Raw genomic sequence first — 20916 nt, 5'->3', positions numbered from 1 at the left:
GGCCCTTAGGAAGTCACGCTCCCTCTTCCTGATAGAATTGCTTGAGGGTACACTCTGGCACACTATTTTGTCATATTTCTCTTCCACTTGTTTTATTAAAGTATTTATAGTTTATATAAAAAATAATTTAATGTTATTACTGTTCTTAAACTTTTTTATTTTTCCTGTTTCCTTTCCTCACTGGGCTATTTTCCCTGCTGGAGCACCTGGCCTATAGCATCCTGCTTTTCCAGCTAGGGTTGTAACTTAGCAAGTAATAATGATAATAATAATAAAAATTGGGTCTCACCCTGTGATTGGTACCTTCTGTGTCGGACAGGGTGTTTGTGAACACGAAATATTGGTTTTCTACTTTGACTAGATTCACTTGAACAGCCAAGTGAAAGTAAGATGTTCGCCCATGTTCTCCGTTCCTGTTGCAACATAAATAGAGTATCCTTGCCTGTATAGAGCCCCAGTGCTGTATGAGAAGGAAGAAATGGAGTCACCCGCTGACCAATTTCTGTGGGGCCCATCAAGTGGAACGGGAGCTTAGTGTAACAGCGCTCCCGCACAAACCAATCACCAGCATCATAGGCCAAGTAAGGGCGTGGAATAGCTGCCTTTGAAAGCCACCCGCCTCCTCTGGGAGGAAGTGACGTACCCCACCCGGTGATAATTTACCCCATTAATTCAGTCTGCCAGGCCATGAGTCCAATATGGCTAATACTTCTGCCATACCAGCAGCTGGTAATGATCCCCCCTTCCCCCCTCCCCCAGCAATTAAGTGGTAACCTCAAGTTGAGTGGTGTCCCATTCAGTTCATTGTAGGACAAAGGTCTCAGATATATCCTTCCACTCCCGTCTGTTTAAGGTCTTTCCTTGCCAATTTTTTAACTCGTTTGTGAGCCTGGTGTGACAGCCACTATCATCTCATCAGTTGCAGGTGAATCATCTTACCCAGGTCAATTTCCAGCACCATAGGGTCTGCTGATGGAGTATCATTCACACCACCTCCTTTCACTGTCATGGAGCCAAACCGATAAGCACAATCACACCTTCTCAAGCAAGCTTAAATGGAGCTCACATGCCTATTGGCACTTTTGGAGTCAGTAAGCGATTGCGAGCTTAATGTTATAGTTACTGCTGTTCACTTTCAAACTGCTACAGTTTCTCAATCACTCGTATCTTTGGGGTCAGCGAGACCAGTGTGAAAGCGGCCATTGTTTGCACCAGTACCAAGTGAACGGCATTCCTTGACAGAGCACGAAATCCTATTATTGAGGGTGAGGATACATTGTTGTGTAAATCAGTTCTCCTTCTCGTCCCCTTTTCATCATAGCAATTCTTCTCAGAAGAAGTTGAAGAAGCACAGGAAAGCTAATAACAAGAAGTTTCACAGGGTGTTTGAGACAGTCCCCACCCAGTGCAGTACTTGAACCCATGCAGATCAGTGCATCAGCCTATGGGCTCGGTAGGCCTCAACTCGCAGCTGTGTCGGTCTAAGGTGAGCACGGCTGCTCACCTTAGACTGGTACAGCCTTACTAACAACCAAATACTAATCGAGGTGCTTGAGTGCTCTCTCTCACCTTTTACATGGATGATGGGTTATTGTTATGGTTTAGTTTCTTTCTCAATGTACTTCGATACCTCCAAAAGAGGAGATGTCACTGCTCAGTTCAGGGCCTGCGAGGTAGCATGCTGTGGATTGAGCTGAGCTGGTCAGTGACCAGTGCCCGTTCCGTATTTCCAAGCACTGATCCTAGCTGAGCATTTTACCGCACTTGGTCAACATAGTGAGGAATACTGTACCTCCCTGGCTATGACACCAGGGATCATTTTGTGGACATGGAACAAGACCATTAATGTCATGTGATCATCTACCTCCCAATTATACATTCCTTGATCCGTTTCGGATTTGAGTAGTTGTATTCGAAGGGGAGAAAACAATTCCCAGAGCGGGTTAGTAGCATATCGTCTCTAGCCTGAGGTAATTTTAACAAACTGATAGACTATGTGTATCTTCCAAGAGAGTGATATTTAGGCAGCTGTGTATCAGAACTTCGTCTGCCATGCAGTATTCCTCAAGGACTTAAGCCTTTCAAGGGAAACCATGGCCAAGTCTTTAGGGTCAGCCATGCCATCTGGCTGAAGTTAGAGAAAGGTCCCGGCCTTCTCTAAATCCCTGTAATGATCACCACCAGCTTCTTTCTCCAAAGCAGGTTAGATCGTACTCCACCCATCTTTACCCTCCCCAGGCTCAGGCCAGGGAAGGTACTAGGAGGCATATAAGTTTTAGAGCAACACAGAGGTATGTCTCCTGTATCATTATGAGCATGCGTCACCTTGCCTTGCACATTTGCTGACCCTCTTTAATATAATTTTGTTTGAGATGCACCTTCCAGGTTTCATCTCTGGACATGCGACAGGTGTGGAACAGTTTTCAATTTATGAACTGGAATTCGTGTACGATTTTCTCCAGTCCCATCCCGTCAGCTCTTCCCGTGTCTTCTCTGGGATAGAGCCCAAACTCGTTTAAAGGGAACCTTTGCTCTATACAGTACTCAGCCTCTTGAGAGGAAGACTTCAGGCTTCTGGTAAATGCAGTCCGTCGCACAAGTGTCCATCCAAGTGTCAAGCTTAGTTTGTTCAGAATGATCTCTTCAGAGTCTTTATTCTTACAGATCTGAGGATTATGATTAAAGAAAATCTGATCTCACACCTAAGCACAGGATGAAATACCTAAGAATGGTTTTTAACTGGGAGTTTTTCCTTGGTACTTGCATCATCAAACTCGGAAAGGTTGCTCACCTGTTCTTGATCAGTAAGAACTACTGAATCACTCGTGGTAGCAAGGAAGAATGTTTGGCAAGGGGAGATATAAGTTCACTCTTCTCTTTCCTCACTCAACTCCTTCTTCCAATTCTTTTCTTCAGACACTTCACAGAATAAAGAATGAAGAGTAGTAGTCATGCAAGGCTTCTTGCATGAAGATTCTTGGGATTATTAGCATTTGCTTTACTCCTTCAGGGAAGAGTGATAGATCCCACCTACTGACTGTTACCTTAGGTTTTGGTCAGATGGATCTATAGGCCATGTGAGAGTGAGAGTGATCTTTGCTCCTACCTTCATCACTACTGTTGATATAGGAGGAATGCTGTGGCCCTTAGGAAGTCACGCTCCCTCTTCCTGATAGAATTGCTTGAGGGTACACTCTGGCAAACTATTTTGTCATATTTCTCTTCCACTTGTTTTGTTAAAGTATTTATAGTTTATATACGAAATATTTAATTTAATGTTGTTACTGTTCTTAAAATTTTTTATTTGTTCCGTAACTGACATACACACCACGCTATTTAATATGGGTTATTACTTTCGGCGTAGCTGAAATGACAAGCCATTAGAATTTTAACAAGGGTTTACTACCCCACCGTTAGTTAGCGGGGGGTAGGGAGGGTAGCTTGCTACCCCCCTCCCCCTCACACACACCTGTGCTTGAGCTCACTTTTGTTCTCGGCTCGGGTGGTAGTCTGACATGTCCGCTTTCACCCTCGCCTTCCTGACAGCCATTTAATGCTTTTTGCTTTTCCTTTGACAGGTGTGCGTGAAGTTGGCCTCTGCTATGCGAAAGTGTCCTGGATTACCCGACCGCCCTTGTGGCACGTTTATGTCGGCGGTCGATACGGACCCTCACACCCTTAGTCCTTACTGTGGGGGGCCAGCGGTGTGATAGAAATAAAGTGTGTGGTGAGTGTAGGGAGTGGTTTACCTCCCAGTGGGAGAGGTTTGCTTGGCGACGGAAGAAGTAGTCCAGACTGGATATTTCTCCTTTGAAGGTCTCTTTGAAAGGAGAAAATCCCAAGGGCTCTTCTTCCGTGGCACAAACCTCCTCCGAAACTCCCGCTCGATCGGTTTCTTCCGAAAAACTGTCGAGTGGTAGTGTAGACCATAGTTCTGTTGCCCGATCTCGGGGTTCGGGAGAGGGAGTTGCCTCCTATAGCGAGTCAGCTCCTCCTCCTCCCCCCCCCCGGGGGAGGATTTAAATCTTTACATGTCTAATGATGATTTGTTTCAGCTTTGGGCTTCGTTGGGGCTTGAGGGTTCGGTTGGGGGCCGCTGTCAAACAATCGCCGACTTTGGCAGAGGTTGATCCTCTGTCTATCGTCGATGTTGTGGTGGCAGAGGCTTCCGATCCGGTATCTCAGACCTCTGCTCGTGATCAACCTGTTGTAGCTGAAGGCTTAGTTCCTCCCTCTGCTCATCTTTCGAGGGAGGAACTAAGTCCAACGGTCTCTCCTGCCGATGATTCTCACCCTCGGGGGAGTTCACTCACAGAGAGTCCTCTTCGGAGGACTGCTGATGGTCAGCCCGCTGACCCCACGGCCCCCAGAGGGCGCATAAGACGTAAAGCCCGCCTTCCTCTTCGCCGTAGAGGCCTTCCTTCACCTCACAAGGGTGTGAGGAGGCGCCTCTTCGGTTCATCGTCTCCGCAGTCCGCCGCAGAGGAACCTCGCCATCGTTCTCCGACTCTCCCAGCTACAACCCTGAACCTCTCTGCAGATCTCCGCGATCTCCTTCAGTGGAAGGTCATCCTTACAAATGACACGCCGACCTTCCTCCCGTCAGATCTGCTGACCTGCCGTCGCCGTTCCTGGCTGCTGACGCGCTGTGGGCACCAATGCATCCGGCAACGGTCCCTTCGGGGCATCAAGGGCGTATGCGCAAGTTGGTGCATACGTCCCTTACGCGCCAGCGCTCACCTGCGCGCCAACGCTCACCTGCGCGCAAGCGCTCTTCGACAGAGGAAGTTCCTGTTGAAGCACGCTAGCGCTCACCTGCACGTCAGCGCTCACCTGTGTGTCAGCGCTCACCTGCGTGCCAGTGCACTACTGCGCGCCTTCAACCTGCTGCGTGCCATGTGCGCCATCGTTCTCCTGCGCGCCAGAGCTCACCTACGAGCCAGCGCTCTCCTGTGCGCCAACGCTCACCTGCGCGCCAACGATCTCCTGCGCGCCCACAATCTTCTGATCTGGGCGCAGTAGGGAAGTTAAATTCTCCCCCTGCTCGCCAGCACTCGCCAATGCGTCAGCGTTCACCAACGCGCCATCGTTCTCCCCCTGAGTCTCCAATGCGCGCCCACGAGGTTGCGCGCCCACGCTCATCTCCACAGCCTGATGTGGGCACTCATGCGGACCCGCGCGCAAGAGATGTGTCTCGTGCGTGCGCGCCGAAGGATATCATCGCCCGCACGGGCTCTTCGGCCGGATCCTGTGCGCGAGTGCTTAACCTTCCTTCGGCGCACCCTCTGCTTTCTCCAGCTTGTGCCCCTGCGCGCCATCGCTCGCCCGCGCGCACCCTCGCCATCGCCCTCGCGCGCACCCTCGCCATAGCCCTCACGCGCACCCTCGCCATTGCCCTCGCGCGCACCCTCGCCATCGCCCTCGCGCGCACCCTCGCCATCGCCCTCGTGTGCACCCTCGCCATCGCCCTCGCGCGCACCCTCGCGCGCACCCTCGCCATCGCCCTCGCGCGCACCCTCGCCATCGCCCTCGCGCGCACCCTCGCCATCGTGCGCCCGAGCGCCAACATTCGCCCGCGGACACACCAACAGTCTCCCGCTCGCGACTCAGGGCATTTCCCATCGCGCGATCATCAAACCCCCCCCCCACCGCCCCACGCGCGAGGCTGCAGGACAACGCGCGGCCAGGTCATCATCGTTGTGCCCCCCCCCCCCCCTCGCCAGCAGGCGGGAAGGTTCCGGAAAGGTCCAGGGACTTTTCTTCTCCTTCATCATCTTTTCAGGCGAACTCCCCTTTGGTAACTCCTCTTAGGGATCGGTCGATCCCCTTCCCTTCAGAGGGAGTTTCTGACAGTGCAGCCGTCAGCCAGCAGCCTTGGTTTGGGACCCTGGTCAGAGCGGTAATGCAGGCCTTTAAGCCTGTTCTCTCTGAGCTGGGCCACAAATCATTGGCAGCTAATACTCCCCTGAAGAGGAAGAGAGGAGTTTCAAACGGGGTAACTTCTCCGAGGGCAAAGCTGACTCCTCGTAAGTCCTTGAGGAAGGCCTCCTCACCCCCCCAGACTTTCTCTCCCTCCCCTTTGGACGAAGATTTCCCGTCCTCTGGGGAGTCACGTGAGGTGAGGCGTTCCCCCATCGCACCAATGAGGGAAACCCCACCTCGCGCTGGAAAGTCTTCTCGTGTAGGGGTGGAGAAGAGTCTCCCACCATTGTTGTTGGAGTCTTGCATCCCTCCCAGGAGGGAGTCGAAGGACTCCAAGACTGTGCCGAAGTCATCTTCAAGGCTTAGACCGGAGCTAGCCAAGCACTCGGAAAACGTCCACGAGTCCCCCCAAGAAGAGCCTTTGGGGACAGAAGACTTCGCTGCTAGCCCTTCAGGAGGAGAGCTGCAGGAATCAGAACATGCGTTCTGGCAGGTTCTTACCCTTATGAGGAATCTCAATGGGTTTGCTGATCCAGAGATTCCCCCTCGTGAGGGCAAAGACATGGTCTTGGACCGAGTCTTTGGGACTCAAAAACCCTCGAAGGCCACTGCAGCTTTGCCCTGGTCTTAAGGGGTCAAGAGTGCCAGAGGCAAGGTCGAAGGCCAACTCTCTGTGCTTGCCTCTTCCAGCTGATCCAGCGCCGGCAACAAACTCCTCCCACCTCCTCGTGTCCAACAGAGGAGGTACTTTGACATCGTTGAGGAGATTTGTTTAGCTCTTCCCCTATACCACTCTTCAAAGAGCTTACCAGGGGAGTCCCTCTTGAGAGAGACTCCAACCGGCAGGTCTCGCTCTCGGCTACGGAGATCCTTAGCCAGGAGAAGGTAGCGAAGTGTACCATACTGGCCACTTCGTGGCTGGATATCTGGCTAGGGTCCCTAGGCATCCTGTTACGTTCAGAGGATTTGTCCAAAGAAAGTACCAGGAAGGCTATCGAGACCTTTTTACTCTCGGCACTCGCACAATCGAGTTTCTAGCCCTCCAAGCCTTGAACTTGTGGGCTAACACCATCTTGAAACGTCGAGATGTGGTGTCTTAGAGGTTCCATCAAATGGTCCCCAATACCACGATCAGCAGGCTCAGGCATTCTTCCGTTATGGGGAAGAACTTGTTTGAGCCTAAGGACGTGGAGCAGGCGGCTGAGAGGTGGAGGAAGTCCAACCAGGACTCTCTCCTACATAGGGCTCTAACATTGAAGCCCTATAAACCTCCAGCACCCCAGCAACCACGTCCTACCAAGACCACGAAACCGGCAGCTGCAGCGAAGATGACGGTGTCTAAGCCCTTTCCTGCCAAGGACAAGAAAGGCAAAAAGTCCTCCAGTGGAGGTAAGAATCCTAGAGGGAGCGGCTGAGGCCGCAAACGCTAGGATTGGTAGTCCCCCTGCATGTCCACCAGTGGGGGGATGCCTACAAAGTTGCGCGAACAGGTGGCAGCAACTCGTGGCCTATTCCTGGACGATTTCCGTAATCAGTCAGGGATATCGCGTCCTGTCCACAACATCTCTACCTCCACTGACAGCGGATCCAGTGTCGTTGAGGTCCCTTGCCATGGGATCGGCAAGGGGGCAAGCCCTTCGGGCAGAAGTCCAGACCATGTTGAAGAAGGGGGCTCTCCAAGAGGTCCTCGACGGGTCCCCAGGCTTCTTCGGTCGACTCTCTTTTTTGTAAAGAAGGCGTCTGGAGGCTGGAGACCAGTCATCGACCTCTCAGCTCTGAACAAGTTTGTCAAGCAAACTCCGTTCAGCATGGAGACCGCAGACACAGTCAGACTTGCAGTGAGACCGCAAGACTTCATGTGTACACTGGACTTAAAGGACGCTTACTTCCAGATCCCAGTCCATCCGTCTTCAAGGAAGTACTTAAGATTCAGCCTAGACCACAAGATCTACCAGTTCAAGGTGCTGTGTTTCGGTCTCTCCACAGCACCACAGGTTTTCACCAGAGTGTTCACCCTAATAACGTCATGGGCACACAGGATCGGCATCCGTCTCCTCCGTTATCTGGACGACTGGCTGATCCTAGCAGACTCGGAGTCAGCCCTTCGACACCGAGACAAACTTCTGGGACTTTGCCAAGATCTGGGGATCATGGTAAATCTCGAGAAGTCCTCTCTGCTTCCCACTCAAAGACTGGTATATCTAGGCATGATCATAGACACCAATCTCCACAAAGCCTTCCCATCAGACGACAGGATAGCAAGGCTGAGGAAGGTCGCAAGCCCTTTCCTCAGACAAGAAGAACTTCCAGCCCAATCGTGGTTACGTCTCCTCGGTCACCTCTCATCCTTGGCTCGTCTAGTTCCCAACGGTCGCCTCAGGATGAGATCCCTCCAATGGTGACTCAAGTCTCGGTGGAATCAGGGTTACGATTCCCCGGACCTCTTCATCCCTATGGGTCCTGCGGAACAGACGGACCTTCAGTGGTGGGTGACAGACGAGAACCTTCCGAAGGGGAGTGGATCTTCTCGTCCTCCCCCCCGGATTTGATGCTGTTTTCGGATGCCTCAAAGAAAGGGTGGGGGGCCCACGTTCTGCAACACAGGACCTCAGGCCTGTGGTCAGAATCAGAAAAGTGCCTCCATATAAATCTGCTAGTAATGAAGTCCGTATTCCTGACCCTTCAATAGTTCCAACAATATCTGGCGGGTCACTCTGTGGTGGTGATGAGCGACAACACCAAAGTAGTGGCTTACATCAACAAGCAAGGAGATACCTTTTCAAAGCAGCTATCCCATCTCGCAGTAGAGATACTGAGATGGACCGAAGCCCACTCGATTCCACTATCGGCACGCTTCCTTCCAGGCAAGAGGAATGTGCTCTCCGACAGTCTGAACAGAGCGTCTCAGATAGTGAGTACCGAGTGGTCTTTGGATCATCTAGTTGCCAACAAAGTCCTGGCTTTGTGGGGTTCCCCGACTGTGGATCTGTTCGCTACAGCGCTGAACTTCAAGCTTCCGCTGTACTGCTCCCCAGTCCCGGATCCCAAGGCGCTCTGGCAAGAGGCCTTCCAACAATGGTGGGACAACATCGACGTGTACGCCTTTCCCCCGTTCTGTCTGATGAGGAGGGTGCTCAACAAGACCAGAATATCGGTCAATCTTTCGATGACCCTTATAGCTCCGCTATGGCATCACGCGGAATGGTTTCCGGACCTTCTGCAACTCCTAACGGAACTTCCAAGAGAACTCCCTCCGCTACTCAAACAACCACACGCCAACATCTTCCACAAAGCCGTAGCGCGACTTCACACCTGGAGACTATCCAGCATCTCCTCGCTGAGAGAGGATTTTCGCAACAAGTTGCTATTAGGATGTCTGGACACCTGCGAAAGTCATTCGCATCTGTCTACCAGGCAAAGTGGAGAGTCTTCTGTGGTTGGTGTCTTTGAAGGGGTATCTCTCCACTCGATGCCAGTATTCCAGCAATAGCGAAGTTCTTCGTGTATTTGCGGGAAGAAATGCGCCTTTCAGTCTTGGCGGTGAAAGGCTATCGCTCAGCCTTAAGTCTAGCCTTCAGGCTCAAAGGAGTGGACATTTCTTCCTCGCTGGAACTTTCCCTACTCATACGGAGTTATGAACATACTTGCCCTCAGTCGGAAGTCAGACCACCTCCATGGAACGTGGTTCGAGTTCTCAGGTCTCTTAATAGACCTCCCTACGAACCATTACGCCAGGCTTCAGATTGCCACCTAACTTGGAAGACGGTGTTCCTACTAGCTTTGGCCTCGGCCAAGCGAGACAGTGAACTTCATGGTCTCTCTTATGACATCGCCCATTCAAGGGGATGGGGTGAGGTAAAGTTCAAATTCGTCCCTGAGTTTATTGCTAAGACTCAGAACCCAGGGGTGCCGGACCCTCGGTTCGACTCCTTCCAGATTTCGAGTCTTCGTTCTGTAACAGATGACCCAGACCATATCCTACTGTGTCCAGTAAGGAGTTTGAGGCTATATCTTAAAAGAACGGCTGCAGTGCGTCGCCAGGTGCCGGCATTGTTTGTGAGCACTGGGAGGACTAAGAGGACGGCCACCAAGAACACCATTTCGGTATGGATTCGTATGGTGATCCATCTGTCCCTGAATCCAGACCCTCCTCCATCACGTCGTCCTAGAGCACATGACGTCAGGGGCGTAGCTACGTCCCTGGCCTTCAAGAAAAACTTCTCAGTGACGCAGGTGCTCCAAGCTGGGGTGTGGAAGCGTCAGACGACCTTCACAGCCCACTACCTGCAAGACGTTACCCACAGGAGGCTCTATACGTTTTCTATCGGCCCTGTGGTGGCTGCACAACAGCTGGTTTAAAACTTCAGGCTCCTTAATGGACAAGTAGCAGAAGGTTGAGGGCATTGTTACCCAGTCTTAGTCTGAATGAATGAAAGGGTATGTCTGGCCCTTATTCTTTTCTTCATCCTCCCCTCTCTTGGGGAAAGCAGCATCCTGGGTTCTCTGCACAGCTGACCTTGAACCACTGCAGGTAAACCATGCTTCCTTGTGTTCCTAGTATTAAGCTAATACTGTCACGTCCCCATACCCTGACGAGGTGGTATTGGGAGAGTCCTAGCCTAAAGTTTCCATCTAAAGGACTACAGGTCAACTTCCTAGGACAAGTCACACTTCATACCCTCACACACAGCTTATGTAGGCCGCAGCCCTTGCGTAGCAAGGTTCTAGCGAGGTGCAGGGACTCCTTATTGTTGAGTGCGGACATACTCAGATACTGAGTCCCCAGGCAAAGCCAAAAGCCAGTACTGGCTGGGACTTTTCACCCTTCCTAACTGGTGAGTTACCCATATTAAAAAGCGTGGTTTGTATGTCAGTTACGGAACAAATGACAAATTCGTAGGTAATTTGTATTTTTCCTAACTATACAAACCTTAGCTATTTAATCAAACTTGCCCGCCAGCCCTATCCCCCTTGAAGTCCTACCTCTAAGCAAAGTGAGCTCAAGCACAGGTGTGTGGGAGGGGGCGGGGTAGCAAGCTACCCTCTTTACCCCCCGCTAATTAGCTGTGGGGTAGTAAACCCTCGTTAAAATTCTAATGGCTCATCATTTCAGCTACGCCAAATGTAATAACCCATATTAAATAGCTAAGGTTTGTATAGTTAGGAAAAATACAAAATTACCTACGAATTTGTCATTTTTCTTGTTTCCTTTCCTCACTGGGCTATTTTCCCTGCTGGAGCCCCTGGCTTACAGCATCCTGCTTTTCCAGCTTGGGTTGTAACTAGCAAGTAATAATAATAATAATAATAATAATTGGGTCTCACCCTGTGATTGGTACCTTCTGTGTCGGACAGGGTGTTTGTGAACCTAAAATATCGGTTTTCTACTTAGACTAGATTCACTTGAACAGCCAAGTTAAAGTAAGATGTTCGCCCATGTTCTCCGTTCCTGTTGCAACATAAATAGATGATCCTAGCCTGTAGGGAGCCCCAGTGGTGTATGAGAAGGAAGAAATGGAGTCACCCGCTGACCAAGTTCTGTGGGGCCCATCAAGTGGAACGGGAGCTTAGTGTAACAGCGCTCCCGCACAAACCAATCACCAGCATCATAGGCCAAGTAAGGGCGTGGAATAGCTGCCCTTGAAAGCCACCCGCCTCCTCTGGGAGGAAGTGACGTACCTCACCCGGTGATAATTTACCCCATTAATTCAGTCTGCCAGACCATGAGTCCAATATGGCTATGCCATACCAGCAGCTGGTAAAGATTCCCCCTCAAGTTGAGTGGTGTCCCATTCAGTTAGATATCAGGCATAGCCCAAGAAAGGCGCTCTTTACAATGGGGTCTGTAGAGAACATGTCTCCAGCCAAAGCACCTGTCAGCAAATAGGTGACTTCCTTGCCTGCCTCTGCTGAAGAATCTCTTCGTAGTTTCTATCCCTCCTTCTAGGGGGAAGGGTCAATGCTCAGAGAGAGTCTTCTGAGCAGTCTTTCTACCACCTTTGCTTCTCAATACTTCATGGCCCCACAGGTCCTTGGGGCCCCTTTCTTTGTATCATGAGGTGGCTGCTCAGTAGTCATGTAAAATTCGCAGCGTGGCTATCCCGCCGTGGCATAGCAGGTTTGTTTCCCCAGAGAACTCTCCCTGCCTTCCTCTTGGCCGCTCAGGTGCAGGCTTCTGCCTCCTCTGCTGTTTGGAGGGCTGGTCAACTCCGGTAGGCTCGGGTTTCGACCTTCTTCAGCGCCGGGACAAGCTTCCGGATGCTTACCATGAGTGTGGGCTCATGGTATTTTGCTTGGAGCCTTCTCTTCCTCTGCCTCAACATCTGGAGTATCTGGCCATGATATTGAGTCAACCGCCTTACCACATTGGAAACCCCGCTTCTCGTCCGTCCAGCGAGGTTAAGCAACGTCGGTACTTGGATGGGTGACCACCTGGGGACGCCAGATTCTGTTACCACATCCTCCGAGCCTTCCTTTCGGTTGACTGTGGCAAGACTGAGGAGAGTCGCAGTACCTGTTCTCAGTCAAGCAGAGTTTTCAGCCCTACCTTGGAACGTTTCCTAGTTCTTCTTTCCTCATTGACCCGTCTATAGTCCGAACGGTCGCCTCAGGATAAGTTCCATGTGGGGCGATCCAAGTTCCGGTGGCTTCAGGCAATGTTTAACCGGACTCCCTGGCCCTATGGGACCAGCGGAACTATTAGACCTGCAATGGGTGTTGACCTATGAAGCCTCTTGATGGTAGTGGATATTCTCGTCCTTTCCCCACATTCTTGATGCGGTTCTCGGACTCGTCAAAGGAAAGGGGGGGGGGGGGGGCATGTTCCGGTCCAGGCCTATGGTCAAGACCTGAAGGATACCTCTCCATCATTCAGGCAGGCTTAGGGGCCTTAGTCTGGCCCCTCTTCAGATCCTACAGCTCCTGCCGAGTCGCCCCGTTGCGCTTCGACTTCATTCTAACCAACAGGGGACGCATTTTCACACCTTCACATCTTGCAGTAGAGATACCGGGATGATTGAGATTCTCTCAATACCACCATCGGCTCTCTCATTCCAGGCAGGGGAATGTTTCTCTCAGACTATCCGAGCAGAGCCTCATAGAGAGAGTGTACCTAGGGGTCTTTGACCTTGGGTAACCAGCAAGTGCTGGTCTGGGGGACCTGATCGCGACAGCTTGGAACCTCAAGCTTCCGCTAGTCTTCCCCCAGTCTCAGACCCCGAGACTCTGGCAAGATGCATTTCGGTGATGGTGGGACAACTTCGACGCCTGCGTCTTCCCTCCTTTTTGTCTGCGGACAATGGGTCTCAACAAGACCAGGTTGTCTGTCAACCTTTCAATGGGAGAGCTCCACTGGGACTATGCGCAGAACGGTTTCTGGACCCTCTGCTTCCCCTGACGGAACTCCCGGGAGAGCTTCTCCCACGGCGCAGACTACTCAAGCAACCACACTGCGACATCTCTCCCGAACCGGGGCGTCGCTTCGGCTTCATGCCTGGAGACACTACGCTTCCTCCTCTAGAAGAGACAACCCGCTACAGTCGCGGTACGGAGGTCGCGTCATCTGCGATAGTCATCCACAGGGGTCTCCCAGGCAAAGTGAAGAGTCTAAGGTGGTTGGTGCCGTGGGAGATATACCTCTTCCCTTGAGGCCTCTTCTCCAGCAATAACGGTCTTATTGCCTTTCGGCGGGAGGAAACTCCTTTCCGCTCTCGGCAATGAAGCCTGTCGCTCAGCCTTTCCCTGACCTTCAGGCTTAAAGGAATAACTTTTTCCTGCCCGCTGGATCTATCCTCGCTCATGCGAAGCTACGATCGTCCCTGCCCTAGTCGGAGGAAGACCTCCAACTTGGAGCATGGCTCGGACTTTTAGTCCTTTAAGAGATCTTCTCAAGACCCTTTTACGACAGGCCTCGGATTGTATTCCGCCTTGGGTCTTCTGCTCACTCTGGCCACGGCCAGTGTGTAAGCAATCTTCTTGGTCTCTTACTACTCCCCCCTTTCTAAGGAAGAGGGGAAGGCAACATTCAGGCTCGCTCCTGAGTTGTTGGCTAGACTCAGAATCTGAGGGTCCCGGCCCTTCGGTCCGATTCATTCAAGATTTTGAGTCTCCATTCTGTGTCTGATGTCCCAAGACCTTCTCTTTCTTGCCAGTAAGGAATCGAGAGGTTAGCGCTGGGAACAGCTGCAGTTTGTCCTCAGTTGCAGCCGATTTGGGAACACAAGGAGGACATGGGGGGAGAGTCACCAGTATACCTCTTCAGCCCGGACTCAAGGACATTCATCTCGACCTGTCTTCAGACCCTCCCCCGTCACGTCGCCCTACAGCACGATGTTGGATACATCGCAACATCCCTCGCCTTCGAGTAATACTACTCTGTGACGCAGGTGCTACAAGCTGGAGTCTGGAAGCGTCTGATGACCTTCGCAGCCCGCTTCCTGCAGGGCGTGACCCACAGGAGTCTCGATACGTTTTCTATTGCTCTGTGGTGGCTACACAACAGCTGGTCTAACCTCAGGCTCCTTTTTGGACAGGTAGCAGAAGGTTGAGGGCATTGTTATCAGGTTTTAGTCTGCATGAACGAAAGAAGTATGTCTGGCCCTTACTTCTTTCTTCATCATCCCCTCTACGGGGAAGCAGCATCCTGGTCTCTGCATAGCTGACCTCGAACCTCTGCAGGTAAACCATGCTTCCTTGTGTTCCGAGTATTGAGTCAATACTGTCGCGTCCCCCATACCCTGACGAGGTGGTATTGGGAACGTCCTAACCCAGAGTTCCTTCTGGAACTCCAGGTCAACTGCCCAGGACGGGTCACACTTCTTCCTTCACACACAAGCTTACGTAGGCCACATGGTTCCTTGCGGAGCAAGGAACTTGTGAGGTGCAGGGACTCCTTTTCTCGAGTGCGACTCACTCGGATTCTGAGTCCCCGGGTAAAGCCAAAGCCAGTATGGCTGGGGACTTTCCACCCTTCCTAAGGGATAAGTCACCCTTTGTAAATAGCGTGGTTTGTATTTCGGTTACGGAACAAATGACAAATTCGAAGATAATTTGTATTTTTCCTAACCATACAAACCTTAGCTATTTACACATATTTGCCCGCCAGCCCTGTCCCCCAAGACAAGTCCTACCTCTAAGTGAAAGTGAGTATTCACCTGTGTGTGAGGGGGAGGAGGGGTAGCTAGCTACCACTCCCCTACCCCCCCGATAACTAGCTCGGGGGTAATACACCCTCGTTAAATTCTAATGGCTCGCCATTTCAGCTACGCTAAAAGTAATACCCTTTGTAAATAGCTAAGGTTTGTATGGTTAGGAAAAATACAAATTATCTTCGAATTTGTCATGTTTTTACATAAGTCTCTTCCACCTCCTCCTAGTTCCTTTCTCAATAGGAGGCAGCAGTTGTAACCGTTACAAGCTAGTTGGACATCAGATGTTGGTGAATTACATGATGAAATTTCTTGCAGGCAACTCCTCCATCCTCCTGGTAAATGGGAGGTGTGTGTCAGTGTCTTACCAAACATTTCTCTTGATGTGCCTGGTTTGATACTGCCGATATCTTCCTTTTATGGAGATTGGTTTTCTGTTTCCTAGTATTAGCTTCCTTTTATGCCAGTACTGGCTGAGTACCTAACATCTTTTATATCCCGATGATTAGCTATTAGGAGAGTGTTGGCATCACTTTTCTCACTCCTGTATGGGACTAGGAAATATGACATGACCAGGAATAGAAATAATCCTCCAGTTTGGTTCTAACGGTCTTCCTCCCATCAGTAAGTGAGTCTGTTTTAAAGGTTGAAAGATATGTATACTTGTAAGAACAAATAACAAACTTTAAAAGTAAGTAATGTGCATTTTTCCTATTTACACAAACCTGAGTCCTTTAAATTAAGATTACTAGTAGCCTTCAAGTTTATCTGTTGGTATATTTACTTGGAGCTGAAGATTTTGAACCCTCGTCACCTTTTTGTAATTTACGGACATTGCCCACCTCCCCACAGGCTCTTGTACTTCTTTTCTTGGGTCCAGCAGTGGCTGCTCAATATTTGTGTAACACTCCCTGCTCCCTCATGGACAAGTATCCAACTCATCTAATGTATTGTATTCAGCGTAACTCTTGAGAAAGGGTAGATTGACTTACTTTTATACCTCTTTCTTGTTCCCCTCTCATGAGAGGATGCAGCATCCTCAATTATTACACACTGGTTGGACATCTCCCAAGAAGCAACTCTCCCATCCTCCTTACAAGGTTGAGGATGGGTTGGTGTATGCCAAACATTTCTCATGCGGGTTTGTCCCTGCAGATATCATTTCCTTGTAAGGGAGATAGGTTTTTTGTGACCTAGAACTGGCTTCCTTTAAAGCCAGTACTGGCTGAGGCCCTAACAGCTTCTATATGCTAATGGTTAGGAGGCTGTTAAAAGCACATTCCTTGCACCTATATTGGATCAGGAAGGATGACATCTACAGGGACAAAGAAAAACCTCCTTGTTTGGTTATAGAGAACTGCCTCCCAACAGAGTAAGTATCATCTTAATGGATGAAAGATTCATACAGTATTTGTGTACAAGTAAATACTGTATAAGATTTTAAAAGTAATTTGTATTTTCTCTAGTTATGCAAACCTTAGCCCTTCGTGTTATACTTCCCTCCCTCAACCACTCCTTAGGCATAAGGTCAGAAGTGTCTTGACTTAGGCAGGTGGGTAATTAACCAATTTCCTTGTTAACAATTCAATGGTCTTCCAGCTCGGACTGAAGTCATCTATTTAAAGGAATCAGCTTTGTATGGCTAAGAAATTGTTTTTCAACAACCTCTGAGGTTCTACTGTACTTTACTTCAAAAGTATACGATTTTCACCCACAGGTATACCCAAGAGATTCGCCCGTCGTGGTTATCAGCGTCTGATTTTTGGCAGCTGGATGTTAGTCGTGCTGATGGTGCTGTTTAGCTACACTGGGAACCTTGTCTCCCTCCTGGCTCTGAGATACATTCCACAACCCATTCAGAGCATCAAGAAACTTATCAGTAGTAGAAATGGCATTATCATGCAGCCAAATACCATTGTTACGACTGCTATCACGGTAATTAGAATTCCCTCTTTATTTCTCAAGTTTATGAATTGGGTCAGAATACTGTACTTGTAAATATTTACATGAATTTTGTTGTAATATCTGTGTGAAGAATATTAATTATTGTACACATTGGGATAAATATGTCAAATTATCTTCAAAGATGAGGAATGTTAAGAAATAAAAACTGACTTTGTTACTGATGACATGGAAATACAAAAATTTAATATAATGTTATAAGCTGAATCTTAATTGTTCCGTAACCGAAATACAAACCACGCTATTTACATTGGGTTTACCTTTTAGCGTAGCTGAAATGACGAGCCAATAATTCTTAACGAGGGTTAATTACCCCCGCGCTAGTTAGCGGGGGTAGGGGAAGGGATAGCTTGCTACCCCTCCCCCCCCACACACCGGTGATTTGCTTCACTTCACTTTTGGCTCCGGCGATGAACAGACGTGTTTGTCCATCGTCCTCGTTGACAGCCTTTAATCTTTTTCTGCTTTCTCCTTCAGTTTGTGTGTGTGTGTTAGAAGTTGACCACCTTTATGATTACTATGCATATGTGCCCTGGAATTGCCGGCCGCCCTTATGGTACTTTTATATCGGCCGTGGACACTGATCCTCACACCCTTTGCCCGCAGTGTCGAGGCCGACGGTGTGATCAGGAAAATAAGTGCAGTGAGTGCAGGGAGTGGTCTGCCTCCCAGTGGGAGAGGTTTGGCCGACGGCGTAAGAAGAAGTCCAAGAGAGATCGTTCTCCTTCCGGGTTTGCCTTGAAGGAGAAAGGTTCTCGGGACTCTTCTTCCGCCACACAAACCTCCTCCGAAGCTGCCCCTCGTTCGGCTCCTAAGGAGAGTCAGCCGAGTGGGAGCGCAGGCCCTAGTTCTGTTTCCTGACCTTGGGTTGGGTTAGAGGGCGTCGCCTCCCATAGTGGGGCGGTTCCTCCTCCTCCCCCGGGGGAGGTTATTGATAATTCTTTGTCTAACGATGATCTTTTACAGATTTGGGCTTCCCTGGGGCTTAAGGGCTTGCCCTCCAGGGTTGCCCTGATTGACCTTGTCCAGTTGGGGGCCGCTGTTAAGCAGTCGCTGGTGATAGCAGAGGTAGATCCTCTGTCTATCGTCGACGTCGTGGTGGCAGAGGCCTCCGACGGGGCGGGGCAATCCTCTGCAGGTGCAGTTGGGGTGTTGGTGCTGACGGCTCTCCTCCCCCTTCTGTACATCCTTCGAAGGGGGAAGGGAGTCCTACGGGCTCTTTTGCTGTCCAGCTTCCCTCTAAGGGGAGTGCTTTGACTGAGACTCCCCTTCGGACTGATGGCCGCCTTCGCCGTAAGGCTCGCCGTCCCCTGCGTCGCAAGGGCCTCCCGTCTCCTTATAAGGGTGCTAAGGGGCGCCTTTTTGGATCTTCTCCTTCTTCCTCCGAAGGGGACTTTCCTCGCCGTAAACAGCCTGCAGCTCCAGCTTCATTAGACCTCTCTGGGGATCGGTCTCCTACGCCTTCCAGACCTTCAACTTCTGGGGCAGATGTTCAGCAACCTGACCTCGTCACCCGAAGGGCAACGGTCCCTTCGGGGCAAAGGGATTCTTCCCTTACGCGTGCAGTGTTAGCGCACAGGCGCTCTCCTGCTCGTCAGCGCTCTTCTGTTCGCCAGCGCTCTCCTGATGATCGCCCCTCTTCTCGCCAGCGCTCTCCTGAGGTCATCCTTCAACCTGTTGTTCCTGAAGAGCGCCCAGCGCGCCAGCGTTCCCCTGCTCTCCCTTCTACAGTGTTAGCGCACAGGCGCTCTCCTGCTCTCCTCCCCCTTCTGTACATCCTTCGAAGGGGGAAGAACCCCTACGGGCTCTTTTGCTGTCCAGCTTCCCTCTAAGGGGAGTGCTTTGACTGAGACTCCCCTTCGGACTGATGGCCGCCTTCGCCGTAAGGCTCGCCGTCCCCTGCGTCGCAAGGGCCTCCCGTCTCCTTATGAGGGTGATAAGAGGCGCCTTTTTGGATCTTCTTCCTCCGAAGGGGACTTTCCTCGCCGTAAACAGCCTGCAGCTCCAGCTTCATTAGACCTCTCTGGGATCGGTCTCCTACGCCTTCCAGACCTTCAACTTCTGGGGCAGATGTTCAGCAACCTGACCTCGTCACCCAAAGGGCAACGGTCCCTTCGGGGCAAAGGGATTCTTCCCTTACGCGTGCAGTGTTAGCGCACAGGCGCTCTCCTGCTCGTCAGCGCTCTTCTGTTCGCCAGCGCTCTCCTGATGATCGCCCCTCTTCTCGCCAGCGCTCTCCTGAGGTCATCCTTCAACCTGTTGTTCCTGAAGAGCGCCCAGCGCCAGCGTTCCCCTGCTCTCCCTTCTGCAGTGTTAGCGCACAGGCGCTCTCCTGCTCGTCAGCGCTCTCCTGCTCGTCAGCGCTCTCCTGCTCGTCAGCGCTCTCCTGCTCGTCAGCGCTCTCCTGTTCGTCAGCGCTCTTCTGAGGATCATCGCCCTTCTGCTCACCAGCGCTCCCCTGTGGTCTCCGAATATCCTGCAGTTCCTGTTGTGCGCCCAGCGCGCCATCAGTCTCCTGAGCGCCCTCGTGATCCTCAGCTTGTTCCTGCACAACATCGCTTGCGTTCGCCAGCGCTTGTTTCTAAAACACATGTTCGCCCATGCGCCTACGCGCTTCCTGTTCCTGTTCGTGAACGCGCCGCGCCGACTGTTCCTTCACAGGATTCCACGCGTCGCCCTCTTGCTCGCCAGCGATCACAGACGATGCAACAATCGCCTGCTCGTCAGCGTTCTCCTACGCATCAGCGATCACCTGAACATCGGCGATCTCCAGACCGCCCGCGTGACCTGTCGCCTGCGCGCATGCATTCTCCAACGCGCCGTCGCCCAGAGGATCTGGAAGGACATGGGTCGCCCTCTGTTAGCTCGCCCTCGCGCGGGCGTTCGCCTACTCAATCTACGTGCTATCGCTCGCCAATGCGTCACCATGCGCCAACGCGCCATCGTTCGCCTGCGCGCCAGCGTTCGCCAGCGCACCACCAATCGCCTGCTCACAATCACTCTCCCACGCGCTACAGGTCTCCTGACCAACGTTGCCAGCGATCTTCGGAGCGTTCTCGCTCGCCCGCGCGACAATGTGTTCCCTCGCTGACGCGCCAACGCATTCGTTCACCGGCTCGCCCACGCGCTCGTTCGCCTGTACGCCCACGCGCTCGTTCGCCTGTACGCCCTCGCGCTCGTTCGCCTGCCCGCCCGCCCGCCCGCGCGACAGCTCGCCTGCGCGCCCGCACGACCACCGTTCGCGCCGAATTTCACAGCCAGCAACAGCAGCAAGAACGCGTGTCACCAGACCGCGCTCAGGATCGCCTCCGCCAAAGCGCAGGACCATTGTGCAGGACAGGGAAGACACTTCAGAGAGGTCAGTGCGTCTTTCTTCCCCCTTTCCTTTTCAGGCAGGTCCAGTGGTGTCCACTCCGAAGAATCGCCCAATCCCTTTCCCTCCAGCGAGGATTTCGGACTCTGTGTCCGTGGAGCAACAGACTTGGTTTGGTCCTCTGATGCGGGCGTTAGTGAGGGTTATAAAGCCAGCACTCGCCGATCAGGGGAACAAACCAACGGCTGCCTCACCTACGCTGAAGAGAGAGAGGAGTGGACTTCGTGGTGACTTCCCCCAGGGAGAAGTTGGTTCCTAAGAGGTCTGTCGGGAAGGCCCCATCCCCTTCGCAGGCGTTTTCTCCTTCTCCCGTGGACGAGGCTTTTCCGTCCTCGGGTGAGTCCAGTGAGGTGATAGTCTCCCCCTCAGCACCAATGGGGGAGCCTTCTCTTCATGGAGGAGAATCGTCTCGCGCGGAAGGGGCTCTCCGAACCTCTTTGTTGGGATCCTGTATCCCTCCCAGGAGGGAACCCAAGGACTCCAAGACCATCCCAAAATTGTCTTCAAGGATTC

General features: G+C 51.6%; 1 protein-coding gene across 1 annotated transcript in view; it reads left to right on the top strand.

The window, feature by feature from the left end:
* The window catches only part of LOC137642793 (glutamate receptor ionotropic, kainate glr-3-like), a 102150-nt gene that overhangs the window by 52708 nt on the left and 28526 nt on the right, over nucleotides 1–20916 (top strand). Inside the window, exon 5 of the mRNA XM_068375649.1 lies at nucleotides 16786–17003. Coding sequence (XP_068231750.1) covers nucleotides 16786–17003 — 218 coding nt within the window. The remainder of the gene's footprint in view (nucleotides 1–16785; nucleotides 17004–20916) is intronic.

This window comes from Palaemon carinicauda, chromosome 6, assembly GCF_036898095.1.
Source record: "Palaemon carinicauda isolate YSFRI2023 chromosome 6, ASM3689809v2, whole genome shotgun sequence".
Taxonomy (NCBI): Eukaryota; Metazoa; Arthropoda; class Malacostraca; order Decapoda; family Palaemonidae; genus Palaemon; species Palaemon carinicauda.
This window is presented reverse-complemented; position numbering and strand designations above follow the sequence as displayed.